At 47.5% G+C, this 17,921-nt stretch overlaps 1 protein-coding gene across 3 annotated transcripts in view; it reads right to left on the reverse strand.

Moving 5' to 3' along the window:
* The window catches only part of LOC119811120 (myosin phosphatase Rho interacting protein), a 136,708-nt gene that overhangs the window by 13,899 nt on the left and 104,888 nt on the right, over positions 1 to 17,921 (reverse strand). For 2 of the 3 annotated variants that reach the window (XM_038324692.1, XM_038324693.1), the window contains exons 13-18: positions 17,730 to 17,839; positions 13,653 to 14,226; positions 12,213 to 12,329; positions 2,660 to 2,807; positions 1,429 to 1,546; positions 253 to 412 (exon numbers count right to left, since the gene is read on the reverse strand). In XM_038324692.1, the coding sequence (XP_038180620.1) occupies positions 253 to 412; positions 1,429 to 1,546; positions 2,660 to 2,807; positions 12,213 to 12,329; positions 13,653 to 14,226; positions 17,730 to 17,839 (1,227 nt within the window). Of the gene's footprint in view, positions 1 to 252; positions 413 to 1,428; positions 1,547 to 2,659; positions 2,808 to 5,917; positions 9,716 to 12,212; positions 12,330 to 13,652; positions 14,227 to 17,729; positions 17,840 to 17,921 lie in introns of all 3 variants that reach the window. The other variant, XM_038324694.1, reaches the window with a different exon arrangement.

Here is a 17,921-nt window from a genome sequence, read left to right on the forward strand (position 1 = left end):
AGCTCAGTATTACAATCCAATCATTTGGGCCAGCTGGGATTCTAGTAAACCCAAATTTCCTGAGGAACACTGAATTCTGAGTGTAACTTATAGAAATAAACATGAGAAGGTAAATCTAGCCACTAGAGGACAAAAGACCCCAACCCTGAGATGAACCTGACCAGAGACTTTTAAGTCTCTGCAAAGGCAAATGTGTGGTACCTTAGCTAGGTAACCTCTATGAAGGTGAGGCTTAGCCTCTCTTGGCCTTACCTGGTTATGGGCATTTAGTTCCTGGTTCTCACGCTGGCATTGCCGCAGGGCCTGCCGCTCGGCCTCCAGCGCCTGGGCCAGGTGTGCATTCTCCAGGCACTTCTGGGAGTACTGCTCCGAAAGAACCTCCAGTTCCCTCTGCACTGACTGCAGTTCCTCCCTGCAGAGAGGGAATGTTCAGGCCTGCCCCACTATAGAACTGGCAGCTGGGTACTGACAGTACAATGTCTCCTCACAGAATGTCAGGAATACTTTGCAGAAATGACTATCTTTCCTGAGCCATTTACAGCTGGCATGATGGAACTGGGAGGCAGAGCCAGTCAGTCACTGTGACCACAGAGATCTCAGAGGTGGAAAGCATCCATTTGGGTGCTGTATCACGTAATAGCAACAGGAAACTGCCCTGGAGGCACTATTTTTAGCATCCCATGTCTAGAAGGGCCAAATCCCCAAGAGAGCCAGGAAGGAACTTCCAGATGAGCCTCCAGTCCAGCAAGCATGACCACTGGATTTCCTGAGCTGTTGCTTTAGACCCTGGCATATTCCAGAGACCTCAGCAAAGTCTAATCAATGGATACCTCCTGTAACTAACTCTAGTAGTGTGACTCCTACTGAGGAATAATTCACAAGTTGCTGTTTCAGTGCTGTACTTGATGCTGCTTCCTGTGCAGTCAGTATGTGTGAAATTTCCAGAACAGTAACTATGGTCACTTTTGCCACAGTTATGGTATGCCAGGCACAAAGCACCAGCCAGACCCTGGCTCTTTGTAAGGTACTGATATAGTAGCAGTGGTACAAACAAACAGGGGGATGGTGTCTGTAGTGAGCCCTAACACGCAGAAGGCATTTGTTTTATTTTAGAATAGGGTCTCCATATATAGCCCAGCTGGCTTCGGATTTGTGGCACTCTCCCATCCTTAAAGTCTCATAAGTGCTGGGATCACAAATGTATGTCACCATGCCTAGCTTAAGTGATGGTTTTTAAATATCATTTGTTTCTCTGCATCACAGAGATCAGTCTTAATTAGCCCTTAGGTGTTTGCGCCTGAGAGAAAGGTAGTATGGGGTGTTTCAGACCTGTGTTCTCCTCACTTCCCTAGGACTAGCCTCAAAGCTGTCTTAGGCTTGGGAAAGTAGCCCTCTCCTATGGGGCTCTCCTAGGGATAGGTGACTCACAGGTACTGCCGCCTCAGGGCTTCGATGTCCGAATTGATGCTGCTGATCTGAGACCGCTGACTCTTCTCTAACTCCCGTTCCATCTCCTCCCGGTGAGCATTCTTCATGGCTTCAATGGCTGCAGGAAAGACATAGCCCCTTAGCACCGAAATCTAGCACTACAACTGACAGTGGCTCTTTCTACTACATTATCCCTCCACAAGGCCAAGGGCAGGTTGGGTGATGCCTGCTTCCTGTTGCCAACAACTACTCAATAGCAGTAGGACTCCACAGGAGGTTGGTCTACCACAGACTGACTCTCTGGGATAAACAAAGGCTGAGAGAATTCACAAACTAATTCCTTTGAAAGGGCTATAGATGTGTTTATGTGATATTAGAAAAATTCCACAATGATCAAATATGTCAATGTTGTACTCATGCATGGGTTTTTAAAACAAGAATGTGTGAGAGCTGGTTACTTACTTTCCCGATGCTAAAATAAGCCACCATACTATCATTAATCATGTAAAGAGGGGCCGGGCAGTGGTGGCGAGCGCTTTTAATCCCAGCACTTGGGAGGCAGAGGCAAGAAGGATCTCTGTGAGTTCAAGGCCAGCTTGGTCTACAGAGCCAGTTCCAGGACAGCTAGGGCTGTTACACAGAGAAACCCTGTCTCGAAAAAAAAAAAAATCATGTAAAGAGAATGCAACATGAGATGGATGAGACACACTTGCTGGGGCTGTGATACAGCATATTCACACTCCTGTGAAGAGTACTCCAAGTGATGGATGCTTGTTGGGGGCCTGCAGTGTCACAAACAGCTGGAACATTGGCTCTCAGTTTGGAGGCTCTCAAAAGGCTTCTCAAATTAGTCCTTGTCTCACTTTGAGTCTTCTAATACCTCTCTCCAAAATGAAGCTTAAGGCTAGGGCTGGTACTGATTTGGTCTAGCACCTGCTGGACATGTGCAAGGCCATGTTCAATTTCCAGCAACACAGAAACAGGGTGGGATAGTTCATGTCCCGTACTACAGCACTGGGTAGGTGGAGGAAGGAGAATGAGTTCAAGATTATCCTAACTTACATAGGGAGTTAAAGGATGGCCTAGAATAGAGACCCTGCCCACCCAAACCCACCACCATCTACAAAGAGGAAACTTCAATCTCAGGAAAAAACAAGGGAAGGCCAATTCTCTTCTGAACTACAGGTTTGGCCTAAACATGGGACCCCTGTGCTCCTGGACTTAACCCTACCTGAGATGGTGGCAGCTGTCTCCTCAGCCAGGAGGCGGTCCTTTTCCTCCCGCAGCTTCTCCAGCTCCCGCTGGTGTTGCCTCTGTAGGTCTTCAATCTTCTTCTGGTGTGTCTCTTCCATGGCAGCAAAGCCTCGCTCACATGTAGCCTGTGGAATGGAAGAGGGCTTACTGTTTCTCTTTGCCTCCAAGTGGCTGTCCCGTGTAATAAATAAGGCAGCGGCCTGCTTGGTCCAAGAAGTGATATGGTCTCAAGATATGGCTGGAGCTTCCAGCATCAGGTACCAAGTCTGTATGTAGCTATCCACCTTTTTTTTTTTTCTGGGACTGTGTATCATTACAACCAAATGGCATATGTACTGCCTATATTGGCTGGAGTAGCAGACATACTGGATTGTCAACAGGGACAAATTCTGACAAACGTGCTAGTTGGAGAGAGTGTGTCCATCCTGAAACAAAGGGTAGAGAGACTGGAGAGCGCAACCCATCCCTGTGGGCTGGGATAGACACGACCTAATTTTGGGAGCTTCAGCTCAAGGGTGTCCACCCAGGAGCCGGAGCAGATACCAACATCTTTCCTGCCAGCCTATGCTTTCTCCTTTCCTCTCTTTTAAAGGAGAACAGAGGCATGCTACCCACTGAGAACCGTACCACCTTACCAAACAGAACAGATATCAACATGTAAGTCCTAAGGAGAGTTCCCAATCCCCACAGCCATAGATCCCAGCTGCTCTCTCCACCCAAGCAGTAATGCATGCCCTGTGTTCCACCTGCAGCTTACAGTTACTTTGAATGTGGGTCATTCTGTCTAAACTTGTAACAGCCACTTCTGAGAAGAACAGGCTTTCTGGTAAAACAAAACAAACAAGCTAATAGAATGTGGCTCTAACTCTGTGCTCCTACCTTATCATTTTGCTAATGGATTCAAGAAAAGATACCAAGTATCCAACCACAATGCTTTGACATTTCTTACTGATCCCCACAGTCATTATGGGGTTTCTATTCAGCAACTTTAAACTCTTGCTCACATCCTGGAGCTGACTGTAGAGGGTTCTGTAATAGTTACCTTCTCCACATAGCCTAGAGATAATCTTACACAGCCTGTTTACTCTGCCTGCAGTTTAACTAAGACACAGCACAGAATGTTCACTGAAGAGTATTCTGCTTGTGGCAGTCAGTGCTCAGAATATTTTGGATTTTGGCTCATTTCAGATTTTGAGTTCCATGTAATGGATGCTAATCCTATGGGAAGTCTTTTCCATCTTATTTGGATTTGAGCATTTTGAAATACACGAGGAAGACAGGGTCCAAAATTTCTGTAACAGAAACACTGAGGTGTTTTTAACAACCAGGCTGCTTCTTTGTTAACTGTATTATATTTGAAAGTTGTTACTCTGTAAACCAATTTAAAAAATTAGAGTGTGTATGTGTGCATGGAAGCTACATTGGGGCTTAACTTCAAGTGTTTTTCCTTGATCACTTCCACCTTACATAGAACCTCTCATCTGAACACAGAATTTGTTGATTCAGCTAGCTAGCCTAGCTAGCTTTCTTTGGGAAGCCATTGCCTCTACCTGCTATGTGCTAGAATTACAAGGGGGCCACACCATATCTTGCTTACCCAGCATTTACATAAGTGCTGGGATGTAAACTCCTATTCTCATGCTTGCTGGCAAGTACTTTAAACACTGAGCCATTTCCCCAGCTCCAAATTTTAATTTTTAAACCATCCCTAGAACCCAGAGTTCCTTACTAAGATGCAGACTCATGGCTAGTGGCAGCAGCAACAGTCCAGACTCCCTTTTCTGGGCAGAGATCCACAGAGAGAAACTGTTCCCAGCTGGCTCTCTCACAGAGAGTCTGGTCAAACACACTGCATGTGTCCAGCTGTGCCACAAGTCCTACAGAGGGCTTGAAGTTCTTGGGCACATACATATGGTCAAGTCTGATGCTTACTCTCAACCTGTACCATTTGTTTCTAAGGCATTTTCCCACTAGGTAACCTGAACCCAGCACAACCATTCCGACATCTTGCTAACTGACTGTAATGTTGCCAGGCCTGGACCCACCCTTCCCAGGCTCTGGAGGTGCCTGCAGATACAAAAAGGAGCAGGCAGTGGTGGCCCAGGCTCCCCACAGGATCACTGAATACACATTTTGAAAATTTCTCACAATGCTTAATAGTTTTTGTCTGGTTTTTCGAGACCAGGGTTTCTCTGTGTAGCTTGGAGCCTGTCCTGGGACTTGCATTGTAGACCAGGCTGGCCTTGAACTCACAGAGATCTGCCTGCTCTCCCTCCCTAGTGCTGGGATTAAAGGCGTGCGCCACCACTACCTGGTGCCTAATGATTTTTAAAAGGTCTGGATGAAATCAGGAAAAGAATGGTGAGCAACAGTGCCTCAGGTGCCGCATCAACCTCTCCTGTTTATTTGGTCAGTAGCTATGTGGTCACCCAGAGGCAAAGGAAAAGCACCAGCCTGAATATACCATTGTTTCCCTTCAGTATGGAGGAAGGGTGTTAGGAAACAGTCCCAGACACCCTGCTGTGCTACAGTTGTGATACTAAGGCAGGAATAGTGACTTGCAAAAAGACCCCATTCAGGGACCCTTGGGGCCTATATACCTTCTAATGGGGAAGATGAAGACACAGCTACCAGGCCACCTCTGGAATCTAAGAGATGGTCAGAACCCTCCACAATTATGCACAGGCAGCCACACACAGTGTAATCTAAGATAAAAAAGAGATGTCCACAGAAGCATGACAGGTAGCCAGTGAGGCAAGAGTTTAGGAAAGCCCTTCTCAGACACAGTGCCCATCCACTGCCAACTCTTCCTTGGGAAGCCCGGCTAGACAAGAATGCTTACTGCTGTGCAAATATCGCTGTGCTATAAAGTCCTAACTCTGCTCTCTGGGAAGAGTCACATGGTGGCTGCTGTTCAAAAGTGTAAGACAGTTCTTGGACTAATGCCTCAACTTTGAAGCCAGAAGGGGTTCTGTGAAGGTAAGGTGAAGGGTGTGGAGAGTGCCCTGGAGGCATGGACGGGCAAGGAAGACCCTACTTTCCCACAGAGATGCTGCTTTCCTTGCTAATTTCCCTTCTGGGTCATGAATACAGAGGAGAATGTTACTCAGTTATGCCTGTATAGCAGTTGAGAGCTAAAACTATTTCCTATTTCCACTAAGACCTGTTGCCCACAATGCCCCTTTCTTCTATCACCAAAGAGAATTGGCTCTGAAAAATAAATGGTGCTAAAGACCTTGAGGCTCTCAAAGTCCCGCTGGTACTTCTCCCGCAAGGTGGCCACATCACCCTCCAGCTCTTTGTGGCCCAGCTCCTCTCGCATGACGTCCATTTGGGCCTCCAACTCCTGGATACGTTCTCGTAGCCCTGTCATGGATTCAGCCTCATCCTTGGCTGTTGGCATAGTTCTGGGTTCAGATGGCCTGGGAGCCAGTGGGGAATCTGGGTGTGAGGGTTGGCAGAGGCTGAGGGCTCCCCGCAGGTTCCATATGTAGTGTTCCTGCAAGGCCCTCAGCTCCTCCTGATGGACAGCCTGGAGCTCCCGGACCTTCAGCTGGAACCTGTCCTCCAGCATCTTCATTTGCTGCACATGTTGCTGTTCCATGGCCTGCCTGTCTTTGACTGAAGCGTCTAGCTGGCTGAGAACCCGGCTACGCTCAGCCTGCAGTGTATTTTCGGTGTGGCTCAGTTGCTCCACCATGCACCTGATCTCCTCCTCATACCTGCCCTGCAGGGCAAACATGCTTTCACTGTGTTTGCTTTCTGCTTCTTGTAGACATCTCTGTTGATGATCCATCTGGCTCACCTTGGCCTTGAGCTCAGTGTTTTCCTTTTCAATGAGGGTGATCACCTTCTGGTACTCACTCTTCTGTTTCTGGAGAAGTTCTTCATACTCCTCCTTCAGGGCTCCAACTGCTTGTGCACGCTTCTGGCAAGAGACCTCTGTGGCCTCCTGACAGGCCTTCTTGTAAAACCGCAGCTCCTTTTCATACTCCAGCCGAATTCTGCATGCTGCATAACACACTTGAGCCTGAATAATTGCATCTTGAACCAGTAATGAAGAATACTGACCAAGGCCCTCTAGACAAGCATCATATGAGAGATGCTGTGACATCTGCAGAAGCCTCTGGCAACCCTCTAGTTGCTCTGTGGGAGGCAGGGCTGGTAAGGCAGCTGAAATCTCTTCAAGGATGCTAGCCTTTTCCCTCAGCTGCTGGGCCAGCTCATCTTGGATGGCAGCAAGGACTTCAGGGCTCTGATGGAACAAAGGCTCTTGGGAGCCATCTGTGCCTGGCCTCAGTATCTCTCCTAATGGGCTCTGGTCCCAGGATGTTTGTACTTGGTCCTCCCTGCCAGTTGGATGCCTGAGGGTTTCTAAGATCTGCTGTATTACTCTTTCAAAGTCTGGGGTTTGGTAGGCTCCCAAGATTTCTCCCAGCATGCACTTGTGCTGCTGTAGGGCTGCCTGGGTCCCCTGTAGGGTCTCCTGTATGCTCTGTAGCCTATGGTGGAACAATTCTCTTAATGATTGTGTGGCATAGCTGAGCTCTGCACGAATCCATGTGGCATCAGCCAGACTTTGGGAAATATGCTGCTGCCTGTCTCCTGACGTGCAGGCTGCTTCTTCTCCCAGTGTCCCTAGGTGCTTACTTAGGGACTCGACCTGGTTCCAGAACTCACCATTCACCAGTACCTTCTTGGCCCAAATCTCCATTGGAGCCCCAGCAGAGAGGGCAGTACCTTCTTCCTTCAGAGGCCACTCCCCTGACTGAGTAAGCTCACAGAGAACACCATACACATCTGAAGTGGTATTCTTTAGAGAGTCAGCAATTTGATTGATGAGTGAGGCCTCCAGAACTATCTGAGCAGAAAGTAGCTTCCTATGTTCCTGCTCATTCAATATGGGCTGGTAGGGCTGCTGAATATGGTGTGCCAGACCACTTTCCATGGGATGCCTTGTCTCTTGCTCAGTCTGCGTCCTATTGTCTGCTGTGGATTCCCAAGGCTGAAGGGCCTTTATAGCACTCACAAGCATACGCTCTATGTTAGCCAAGGAGGCTGCACATGCATCCTGTCCCTCCTCCTGGTCAGCAAATGGCAGAGACCTTAGCTTTTTCCAGCAGTTTTCTAAGCATGTCAGGGCTTGGCTATTTTTGGCTTGGAAGTCTTCCAGCTCCCCAGAGTGGTGTTCAATGTTTGTTGCCTTCTCCTGTCTCTCTTTCTCTAGCTGAGAGGCCAGTGCGCTAGCCTGTAGTAGGCTGGCACGGAGTTGCTCCCTCAACTGTGCCTCAGTGCCAGCCCACTGCTGGTGCAATGCAAGCAGTGCCTCCTGACTCTGGCCCTGCTGGCTCTCCAGCCTCACGGTCACGTCTTTGAGCTTCTCCTCTGTGACATAGAGCTTTGTCTCCAGGGAGTGGATTATAGAGATATATGTTTCAGCATCTGCAGCTGCAGGGAATGTGCTAGGGGTAGCTTCTGAGGACACACTGTCCTCTGACGGTGACTGGTCCTGGCTGGTGTCTGATGATGTACTGCTAGTCCAGGCCTTTGCACAACCCTCAGGGTGTATGTATCTTTGGCACTGGATTGTGGAGAACCGGATTCTTGGCCTTTTTACAGGTGCTCCCTGGTCAGACTTAGGGGTGCTTTGCAGATGCCCATCCCTGTCAGGCACATCTGCAGACTTTGGGGGTACCATGTTCTCCTCTCTGCTGGGGCTACCACTGTTACATTCCTCCCCTAGGCCAGCACCTGGGTCTTCTTCCTCCGGCTGTGAGTGGGGAAAGCCTGGAAATACTCTGGTGACTGAGCCTAGGGGCAAAATGCCATGGTCCTCCTCCGTTTGCTCTGCCGTACTCTGAGGCTCTTTGGCATCCTTTGGAGAATCACTTACAAATCTCCTTAGACACTCTTCCTTTTCCTGCAGCTTAATTTCTGTTTCCTCTAAGCTGCTGCCCAAGGCAATCATTTTAACCAAAGCCTCATTAAGGTCTTGGTCTTTCTTTTCTAGAACTCTCTCATGTGCTTCCTTAATGTGCTTCAGTTCTTCTTCCTTTTCTCTCAGCAGAGTGCGTACACTCTGTAGCTGGATAGAGACCTTGTGGTGTGAGTGCTCTAGGTTCTGGTAGTCAGCTTCTCTTCCCCTCAGCTTCTCTTGGAGCTCAGCCACATCCCCGTCAGATGTGGCCACACGTTCCATGAGTTCTTGGAACTGCTGCTTGATGAGATCCCGTTCATCATGGAGACTCTGTACGTGCTGGGCTAACTGGCGGATGCTAGCCTCCCGGGCTTCCAGCTCTTCCTCTAGCTGGTGCACCTGCTCACTGCCTTTGCTTGTTTCACTCAGTTTCTCTTTCTGAAGGGCCTCCACCTGCTGCACATGGCTTTGTAGCTGGTTCTCATAGGCACTAGCCTTGTCCTCTACCTCCTTGAGGTTCTGCAAAAGTGCCTGCTTCTCCTGCTCACAGCTCTCCAGTAACAATGTGTAGTTCCTCTTCAACTTCTTCTCCATTAAATGCTGGGCCTGCTCACTGGTACCTAGCTGCTGGCTGAGCTCAGCAATGCATTCCTGCAGTCTCTGTACCTCTTTCTGTCGGTCCTTTTGCAATACCTGCTGCGTTTCTAGGTCTCTCAGTTCCTGTGTCTTCTCTAGCAGTAAGGCTTCTGTACTTTTGAGTTTCTGTTCACTGGCCCTCAACTGGCCACTCAGCATGGCTTTGCTGTGCTGCCATTCCTCCAGTTGCTCACGAACTTTGCCTTGCTCCAGCTTCAGCTCACCCTTGAGCTTGGCTAGAGCCTGCTCCTTAAGGGCCAGTTCTGCAGCTGCATTACCAAGTCTTGCTTGCAGGGTTTGAATCTCAGCCTCATGGTGCCGGATTGCATCCTTGGCCTCCCCATAGCTATGTTTCAGCGTCTCAATCTGCTGGGTGATGAGCTCTTGTCGCCGGCACTGAGCTTCCAGCTCACTTTGGAGGTCTTGGTTGACTCTATGGAGCCTCTGCCAGGCACCCGATGGGGAAGTGGCCACTTCAGTCTTAAAAAAACCGATTAAATACTGGTTAGTAACACTCAGGCCACCCTGTTCTGAGTGTCACACCTCTGGCCAGGATCAATCATAGAAAAGCTCCTTGGTGGGTTTGGCTTTAATCCTTTGAACAACTTTTTTTTTCTTCGTTTAAAGAAAAAAAAAATCAAATTAATGTGGGTTTTATTTAATTGTTTTTGGTAAATATAGCTGCTTCCACATAAACAGAACACATGGGAAAAACATCAAAAAACAGCTCTAATTGAACAGCATCTAGAAGAAATAAACCAAATAAAGCTGAATAATGGAACACACTGAGAAGTATAACGGAGACCGAAGGACAAAAGGACACCGCAATTGTTTTGCAAAACAAAGTATGTGGTTCTAGGCCACATATTTAAAGCAGCACAGGGCATAAGGAACAAGAGAGTGACGTCACTTCCTTCCATGATAGGAAGAGAAGGAAGGCAGGTAACTACTTGAGAGATGTCAGCAAGGTAACATTGGAACATTTCCTTTAGAAAGCGTAGTCAGGCCTCCACCGTAAGGAGAAAACTAATCTCTACCTGCAAGAAGACAGAACAAGGGGAATGCAGATCATGAAGCAAAATGTGGTAACAAAACAAACCTTCATAACGCTCAAAATAAGAGTGAAACATGCAAAACCCAAAATAAAACACAAAACTCCTCAAACTAAGAGACACACAGAAGAGACAGAACTAATATAAAGCAGGGGAGACAACATGGGTAAGTCAGGAGAGCCCCACCTAGAATCTGGCCTTCCCAGGCTCCCTCAGTCTACTGGTGGGGAAGCCACAGATGTGACACTCAGGTTAAGTTCCAGATCCACACCATGTTCACCATCCAAAGCATGCAGGCCCCTCCCAGCAGTTAGCACAGCACCCTACCCGAGCTTGCATCTCTTAGCCCTCAGTGCCCCAAAAGGCCTCTTTCCCCTTCTCACTTTTGACTATAAGCATTTCCAAAACTCAGGGGTAATCATTATTAGATTCAGCGGTAAGCTGGCCCAGGTGCTGACCAACAGGGCCTTCAGTGTAGATGCACATACTAGTCCATACGCATAGATACACAAGGTAGCAATGTGCAAAGCTCTTTGGCAGTGTCTTTACCACCATGTCTGAAGTCAAGTTTTATATGATGGCCCCAACAAAGGCTTAGGAAAACGAACCTTAAATTAAGGATGGCCTGAATGAATAACCTAAAGCTTTCTGAGTGGGCTGTGTAGAAGGGAGATGCCTGCCATGGCCAGTTTGGGGCAAGGTCAGAAGTAGGCTAGCAGTGAGTCTACTGGAAGGGAAGAGGGTGCGGTAATGTGGGGTAAGCAAGGGACACATGCAGCAGTGGGAGGGATAGGCGTGAAGGTAAGGTAGGCTCTGGCTGAGGAGAGGAAAGGACTCTAGGTCCACTTGTGACTTGGTAACGAAGACTGCGGAGGTCAGTGCGCAAGGGTCTGGGCATGTCAACAGTGAACTTGGCAGGGATTTTGGGTCTTTGAAGATACTAGTTCTAAATGACACAGGCAGGAGGTTGCTGCTGTAGGAGTGGTGAATGCTTCTGGGATCAGTGGCAGAATCAAGACTAGAACCTAAAACCCTAACACCACTCTAAAACCAATGTCTTCTCCTTGGCTTTTTCTGGGAGCTTCAATTCAATTCTACCACCCCATCCCACTTATTTGTTGATTCTCCAATCAGCACGACAGTACCGAGGGTGAGAGTATGTCTACTTCATGTCTCAAAGCTAGCACTGACCCTAGGAAGCCAGTTATAGGATAATACACGCCACCTGTCCTCATACAAAGCTTCCCTGAGACTGTTTTTTTTTTTTTTTTTTTTTTTTTTTTTTTTTTGACACAACCATATCAAGGGTACTCTAGGGATCTGAATGCAGCAGGATTCTGGAAGACACCTCAAAAGGAGAAGGACACTGGCTTTGGGCTGACAGCTCAGTACCTAGCTGCCATAACTTTTACCCCAATCCTGGTTGGGTTAGAATGGTTAGGTGGTCATATGTCCTCCTGAAACTCAGGCTGGTTACAAAGGAATGGTAGGTGGGTGGTGGTGCGGGTCTAGCTCCACCACGAACTTGTTGTTGTCCTAAGAAGGCACTTGGCTTGCTGTCTTGCCCAGCTTTTCAGTATATGTACAACAGGCCCAATCTCACTATGGTGAACAAAATGAGAAATGAGATACAGATACATGGTTTTTGGAAGAGCACAACGTCTAGAAAGTCTAAAGGAGAGATTACCAAAATGATTTCATGACCAAAAGAAAATCCTTAGCTGTAGAGATTTGGTACCCCCCCCCCCCCCCCAATCACTGTCCTAGTAGCAAGGAAAATGTACAGAATATCATAGCATTAGGAACCCTTGTCCTTGTTGACCAGAGCTTTGCCATGTTTGCACATTCCTAGCCTGTGGGCCTGAGCAGACCTTTCACACTGAAGCCCCTGGGTACACCGATGACTGGGCAGCTGCCCACCCTACCTGCAGCACATAGCCCTCCCGGGCACTCTGCTCTCGGCCCAGAGCCACCCTTAACTGGTCCTGCAAAAGCCGATTCTGCTCTAGAAGATCCGAGGCCTCTTTCTGGCTCTGCTCCAGCTGTTGGTGAAAAAACAAATACACACACTTCACAAATAGGATGACGATAAGGAAAAGCAGCTGACCACAGTGGCCATTCAATGGGCTCGCTCACTAGCCTTAGACATCTCACTGGACATGCATCATATGGAACTGAAGGGTCCAGCTCAAGCTGCATATCCAATGAGATACCTGAGGCCAGTTACGAAATCAGCATGTGGCCTACAGGCCAGAAGCCTTATTTTAGCTTTTTTTTTTTTTTTTTTTTTTTTGAGACAGGGTTTCTCTGTAGCTTTGGGGCCTGTCCTGGAACTAGCTCTTGTAGCCCAGGCTGGCCTTGAACTCACAGAGATCCGCCTGCCCCTGCCTCCCGAGTGCTGGGATTAAAGGTGTGCGCTACCACTGCCCGGCCCAGATGGCTTATTTTGATAGCCTAGAATTATGCAAGTTTGAATTACTTCATTTCATTTTACCTATAATATTTTATTAGTGGAGATAGAAAATGGAAAAGTCAGTGTTGGTGCTAGTGATCTATCAGGTTGATTAAAACAAAAAAAACAAAAATGAAAGAGGCAAAGAGAGGCATGCTGAAGTGGCACAGCTTCAGTCAGCTATTATGGAAAGAGTGTAATATGCCTGACGCTTGCTGAGGAAGATGCCTCTAAGGGGGGCAAAAATCAGACAGAACCCTATGTAGGCTGAGCATACATCTCAAATACCTCATGTGAGTATTCTGGTTGCTTGCTGTTTTGCCTTTGAAATGATTCTGGAGTAACTGTATTTACATAATGAGCAATTTGAGGGATGGAGCCCAATCTAAATACAAACTTCAATCATGTTACATCTTTTCTTTATACACATGACTTCATTTATATATGTGATATGTACATTTTGCTTTGTTTTGACAATGCCGAGATTGAAGCCAGGGTTTTGTGGATTATGGAAGTGCTATAACATCAGGGCCATATCCCTAGTCTCCTATATAATATAGTATCTACTAATTTTCTACAGAAACAAAATTTCACGGTAGGGAACTTTCTGCTTGTGATGGACTTTGGAGCATTTATAACTTTTGGAGTAAGGATACTCATATTGTAAATCTTTGGTAATGGAACTCACTAGTGAGGCATAAATGTACATGCAGATATAATCTGGACACATTCTATAAGAATCATATACTATGAACACAGGGGATAGTTTAGCTCTGTATCAAGAGCTAAGAATGTTAGAATGCCTCCACCTGCCCCATTCTGTCTCACCACAGCCCTCGGCTATATCCCTACTCTTCCATTGTACTGTACTGAATAATTCTTTGCATTTCAGAAGGGAGCTGCCCCATATTACCTCTTTCTCTAGCAGAGAGGTGAGCTCATGTGTGGAGAGCCGTTCACTTCTGTCCTCCAAGGATAGGTGCAGAGGGGCAATAGGCACCTGTTTCTCCTCCCTGAGAGGGGTAGTCTCCACTTGGTGCCACCGCTGCTCAATTTCCACATGGACATTCTGTGTCTTGAGGTCAGGGGCTCCCAGCAGCCCTGGGCTCCGGTCTATGTCCATACGTAGGGCTGTATCCTCTATACCTGGCCCATCCACGGTTTCTAGCATCCCAAAGCGCTTGCGGCGCTCTTCTCGCCTTCGGGCTCGTTCACGTTCCAGCTCACCTGGCTCTGCTTCAGGACGCCCAGGTTCACCAGCATCAGAGGACCCCACAGTGTTGGCCCTTTCTTGAGCTAGGGCCTGTTGAATGGGGCGGAATTCAGCCCAATCAAATGTCTTAGAGCGGCCCTCCCGCCTCCGCTCTCGAGCACGGCTCTTCTTTTGCTCAGGATCTGGCTCTCCTGGCTCAGCTTCTTGCTTCTCATTTGGCCTCGGGCAGGTCTCAGAAGAAGGTGTGCTTTTATTCTTTTCCTCAGGCAATGAGCTGCGGGACAGTGAGGAAACAGGGGACCTATCAGGGAGTCCGGACATTTCAGCAGGTCACAAGGTCAGCACACACCTGTTCTCATTCCCAAAGTAGCTTCTAAGTGTAGAGAAGAATGTTCCACCTGTGCTTGGTTCTCCCTTGGAGACCTCAAACTTACTAGATGGGGAGGGGAAGGAAAAGAGTTTTAGCTGTTCCTTAGACTTCAGTTCTCATCCTTTAAATAGGAGTGTCATGATGGTCATACCATGGATGATGGCGATAAAGTCAATGGACTCCTATGAGTCCCACAGGAGAGAAGGGTCCGGACATTTAGTGAGGTTGGTTATGAAGCAACCTTACACTATGTAGCGACAGAAATAGCTCTCTTCAGAAAGGCTCAGGGATTTCTATAAACAGGAGACACCATTATCTCTAACTAAAGGTCTCACTCTGGCTCCAGGCACGAAAGATTGAGACTGAGACTGTCTGTGGTCAGACTATTGGTGACTTGGTTAGCCAGAAGCCACACCACCAGGGAGAAGGTAGCATAGTACCTACCACTTTGAGGAAGGAGGTGACTAGGGACACAGCCATGCAGATCAAGTCTGCTAGTGCCTCAACCTACTCAATGATAACAGGGAAGAAGTTGGCTAGTTTGAAGATTATCTGCCTTTTCCCAATCTTCCCTAAGGAAGATTTCTGGGAAGGCCTCCATTTCAGCAGGAGAGGATGTCAGGACATCACCTCTGGCAACATGGCAAGAGGCTGAGTGAGCCCACTGAGAGTATAAGTTCCAGTGATTGCTAGATGGCCCAGGTTTGTCCAAACCTTAACAGGACTGAAGTGAGCTGGTGATAGGAGGGCCCAAGGGGGAAGAGCCAGGGAGTACTTGCATTTATACTAGGACCAACAAGGAGATTGTCAAAGGGACATCAAACAAAAGAGAAAATGATTCTCGTTACCCTTGGATCACTTGTCTTGGAAGCAAACAGTAAGAATCTAAGTGCTTGGGCCAGTGAGTAGGGACACTTGTCACGAAGCCCAGTCCAGTTCTCCCTGGAACCCATGTGATAGAAGGAGAAAACCAACTCCTATGAGCTATATCCTAACCTACATATGTGCTCAACAGAAAATGCATGTGTACACACAAAATAAATGTTGAAAACAAGCAAAGTTGTCCTCTGATCTCTACATGTGTGCTGTGACAACCCCCTACTTCCCTCCCTCCCTCCCTCCCTCCCTCCCTCCCTCCCTCCCTCCCTCAAACACACTAATAAATACAAGATTTAAACAAACATCAAATGCTTTAGGAGCAGTAGGATCAGCAAGGGTTCAGTTTAAGATCAAACAAACATGCAAATAAAAACGTGCTGGAAGGGGCTGAATTGATGGTACAGTGGTTAAGAGCACATGCTGCTCTTGCTGAGGACCTGGCTTGATTTCCAGCACCCACATGGCGACTCACAACCATCTATTTTTTTAAAATGAGGTGCATCATGGCACACGCCTGTAACCCAGCACTTGGGAGGCTGAGGTAGGAGGACTGAGTGGGAGGCCAACCTGGGCTATATAGCAAGATCTAGGTGTAGGGAAAACCAAACCAAAATAACCCGTAGCTGAATTTTTCAAATCATGAGAAAATTGGTGAAGTCTTGGTCTATATGGGAAATTGAAATTGACACTTAGCAACAGGGACCCTCCCCTAACCCCAAAGTCTTGTAGTTCTGTGAGATGTTTTCACTACAGGCAACGTGAGAGACACGAGAAGAGAAGCAGGGCAAAGCCTGCAGCGCGGATACTGCTGTCCTTGCTTCTAAAACCTTCTGGAGGTCCTGTAGTTATAAATCATGTTTCATTATCATGAGTCAAACTGAACAACATAGGCTAAAAGCAAATGGGTGTGGAGGCTTGAAGACACAGTAAAACTGTAAAACAGATTCTAGAAGACAACAGTATGGAAGAGAGAGAAGCACCAGGTCTCTACATTCATAACCTGGGCCTCAGTCCTTCCATGGAGCACAGCATAAACATGCATGTATGAACATTCTTGGCGTCTGCCCTGGACACCCCAACATTGATTTCCTCCAGTCATGACCCTCCCTCCATCTGCCCGTTGCCTGGGCAGGGCAGCTCAAGTGCCCTTTTCTCTTTGCTTCAGGGCCTTGTATTATAGACTCTTCTCTTGACTAGAGGAGCTATGGAGGTAGGGGGTGGGGCACTGCTCATTTGCCAACAGTTCTTTATAATTTTTTTCTTTGAGACGGGTTCTATGTGTGGCTGCCCTGGAACTCCCTTTGTAGAACAGGCTGGCCTCGAACTCACAGAGATATACCTGCCTCTGTCTTCCGAGTGCTGGAATTAAAGGCATGTGCCACCACTGCCTGGCAAAAATTTCTAATATTTAACTTTCTTTTATGTATATAGGTATTATGCCTGCATGTACGTCCATGCATCATCTGCATGCACTGCCTGTGGAGGCCAGAATAGGGTGCTGGATGTCCTGGAACTGAGCTACCATGTAAGTGTTGGGAATTGAACCCGGTCCTCTGAAAGAACAGCCAGTGCTCTTAGCTATTGAACCATCTCTCCAGCTTCCTAGCACAGTTCTTGAGAGATGGCAGAGGACTATTTCCTATATAAAAGCAGGTCTTCAGGATCTAGTCCTATAAAAGCAAAAATCAGTACATATTGCCAACAAGTGAAGAAATGAACATATAACAGATGTAGGAAAGGGGGCTGAGGAAAAGAGTTCAGGTTTCCTTTCCTTCTTATTCAAAAAGAAATAGAACCAGCCAGAATGTGGCAAAAGTCTGAGGCAAGAATAGGTATAGCTAATGCTGCTACAGGCCAGCACCCTTTAACCACCATACACCCAAACCTCTGATACCAAAACTACACTTGGCAGCAACATGAACCAAGAGAGATGCAAGGTATTCAAGATGAAACCTGGATAAAGGAGAGAGTAAAACTTGGCACACATAGAGCATCTCTGCTGTCCTGAAGACGAACATGGGTAGAGCTGGAATCTTCAGAGCAAGAAGAGGAGGCATGTAGCATGTTCTGAGGAATATACACTACAGCATGTAAACACAGGAGAGAACAGAGTTTTCAAATGTGGGCTTTAGACCTACAGTCTCAGAAGTTTCTCATGATTACACAAAAAACAGATGCAGGAGTGAGGTAAAAGGACTCTCGAGGAAGTACAAAACTACAGTGCAAAACTTAGGAGCAGTCCAGGCTGCTCCCACCCAGCCAGGGAACCCTACCAGAGAAAGGCCCATATTGGAATCTGAACCCATCCTGAGGGCTGAACCCTGTTGACAAAGACGTCCATGCTGAGGATAGGCATGAGGGTGACCTGTGCGGCTGACCAGGCCAGCAGGCCAGGAGAGGCAGAAAACAAAGAATCACAGGGGACAAACGTAACTAGTGGACAACGAGCCAGGAGGAAAGAAATTCATGTTGTGGTATAGCTGGGCTCAGGCATCAGGGAATGGCAATTAGCAAGACCTCCATCTTACCTGGTCACATCTGGGACAGATGCTGGAAGCACATGTTTCATAATGGTCTGGATCCAGTTCCGTCGTATGCCAGATGTCATGGCTGACAGGGTGAACTCACCCTTCTTGGTCTACACAAAAAATACTAACCATCAGTGGTCATACCACAGGAAAAAGAGCTAGAATAGGTGACGTTCCTACGAGTGCTATATA

This window comes from Arvicola amphibius, chromosome 4 (genome assembly GCF_903992535.2).
Source record: "Arvicola amphibius chromosome 4, mArvAmp1.2, whole genome shotgun sequence".
NCBI lineage: Eukaryota > Metazoa > Chordata > Mammalia > Rodentia > Cricetidae > Arvicola > Arvicola amphibius.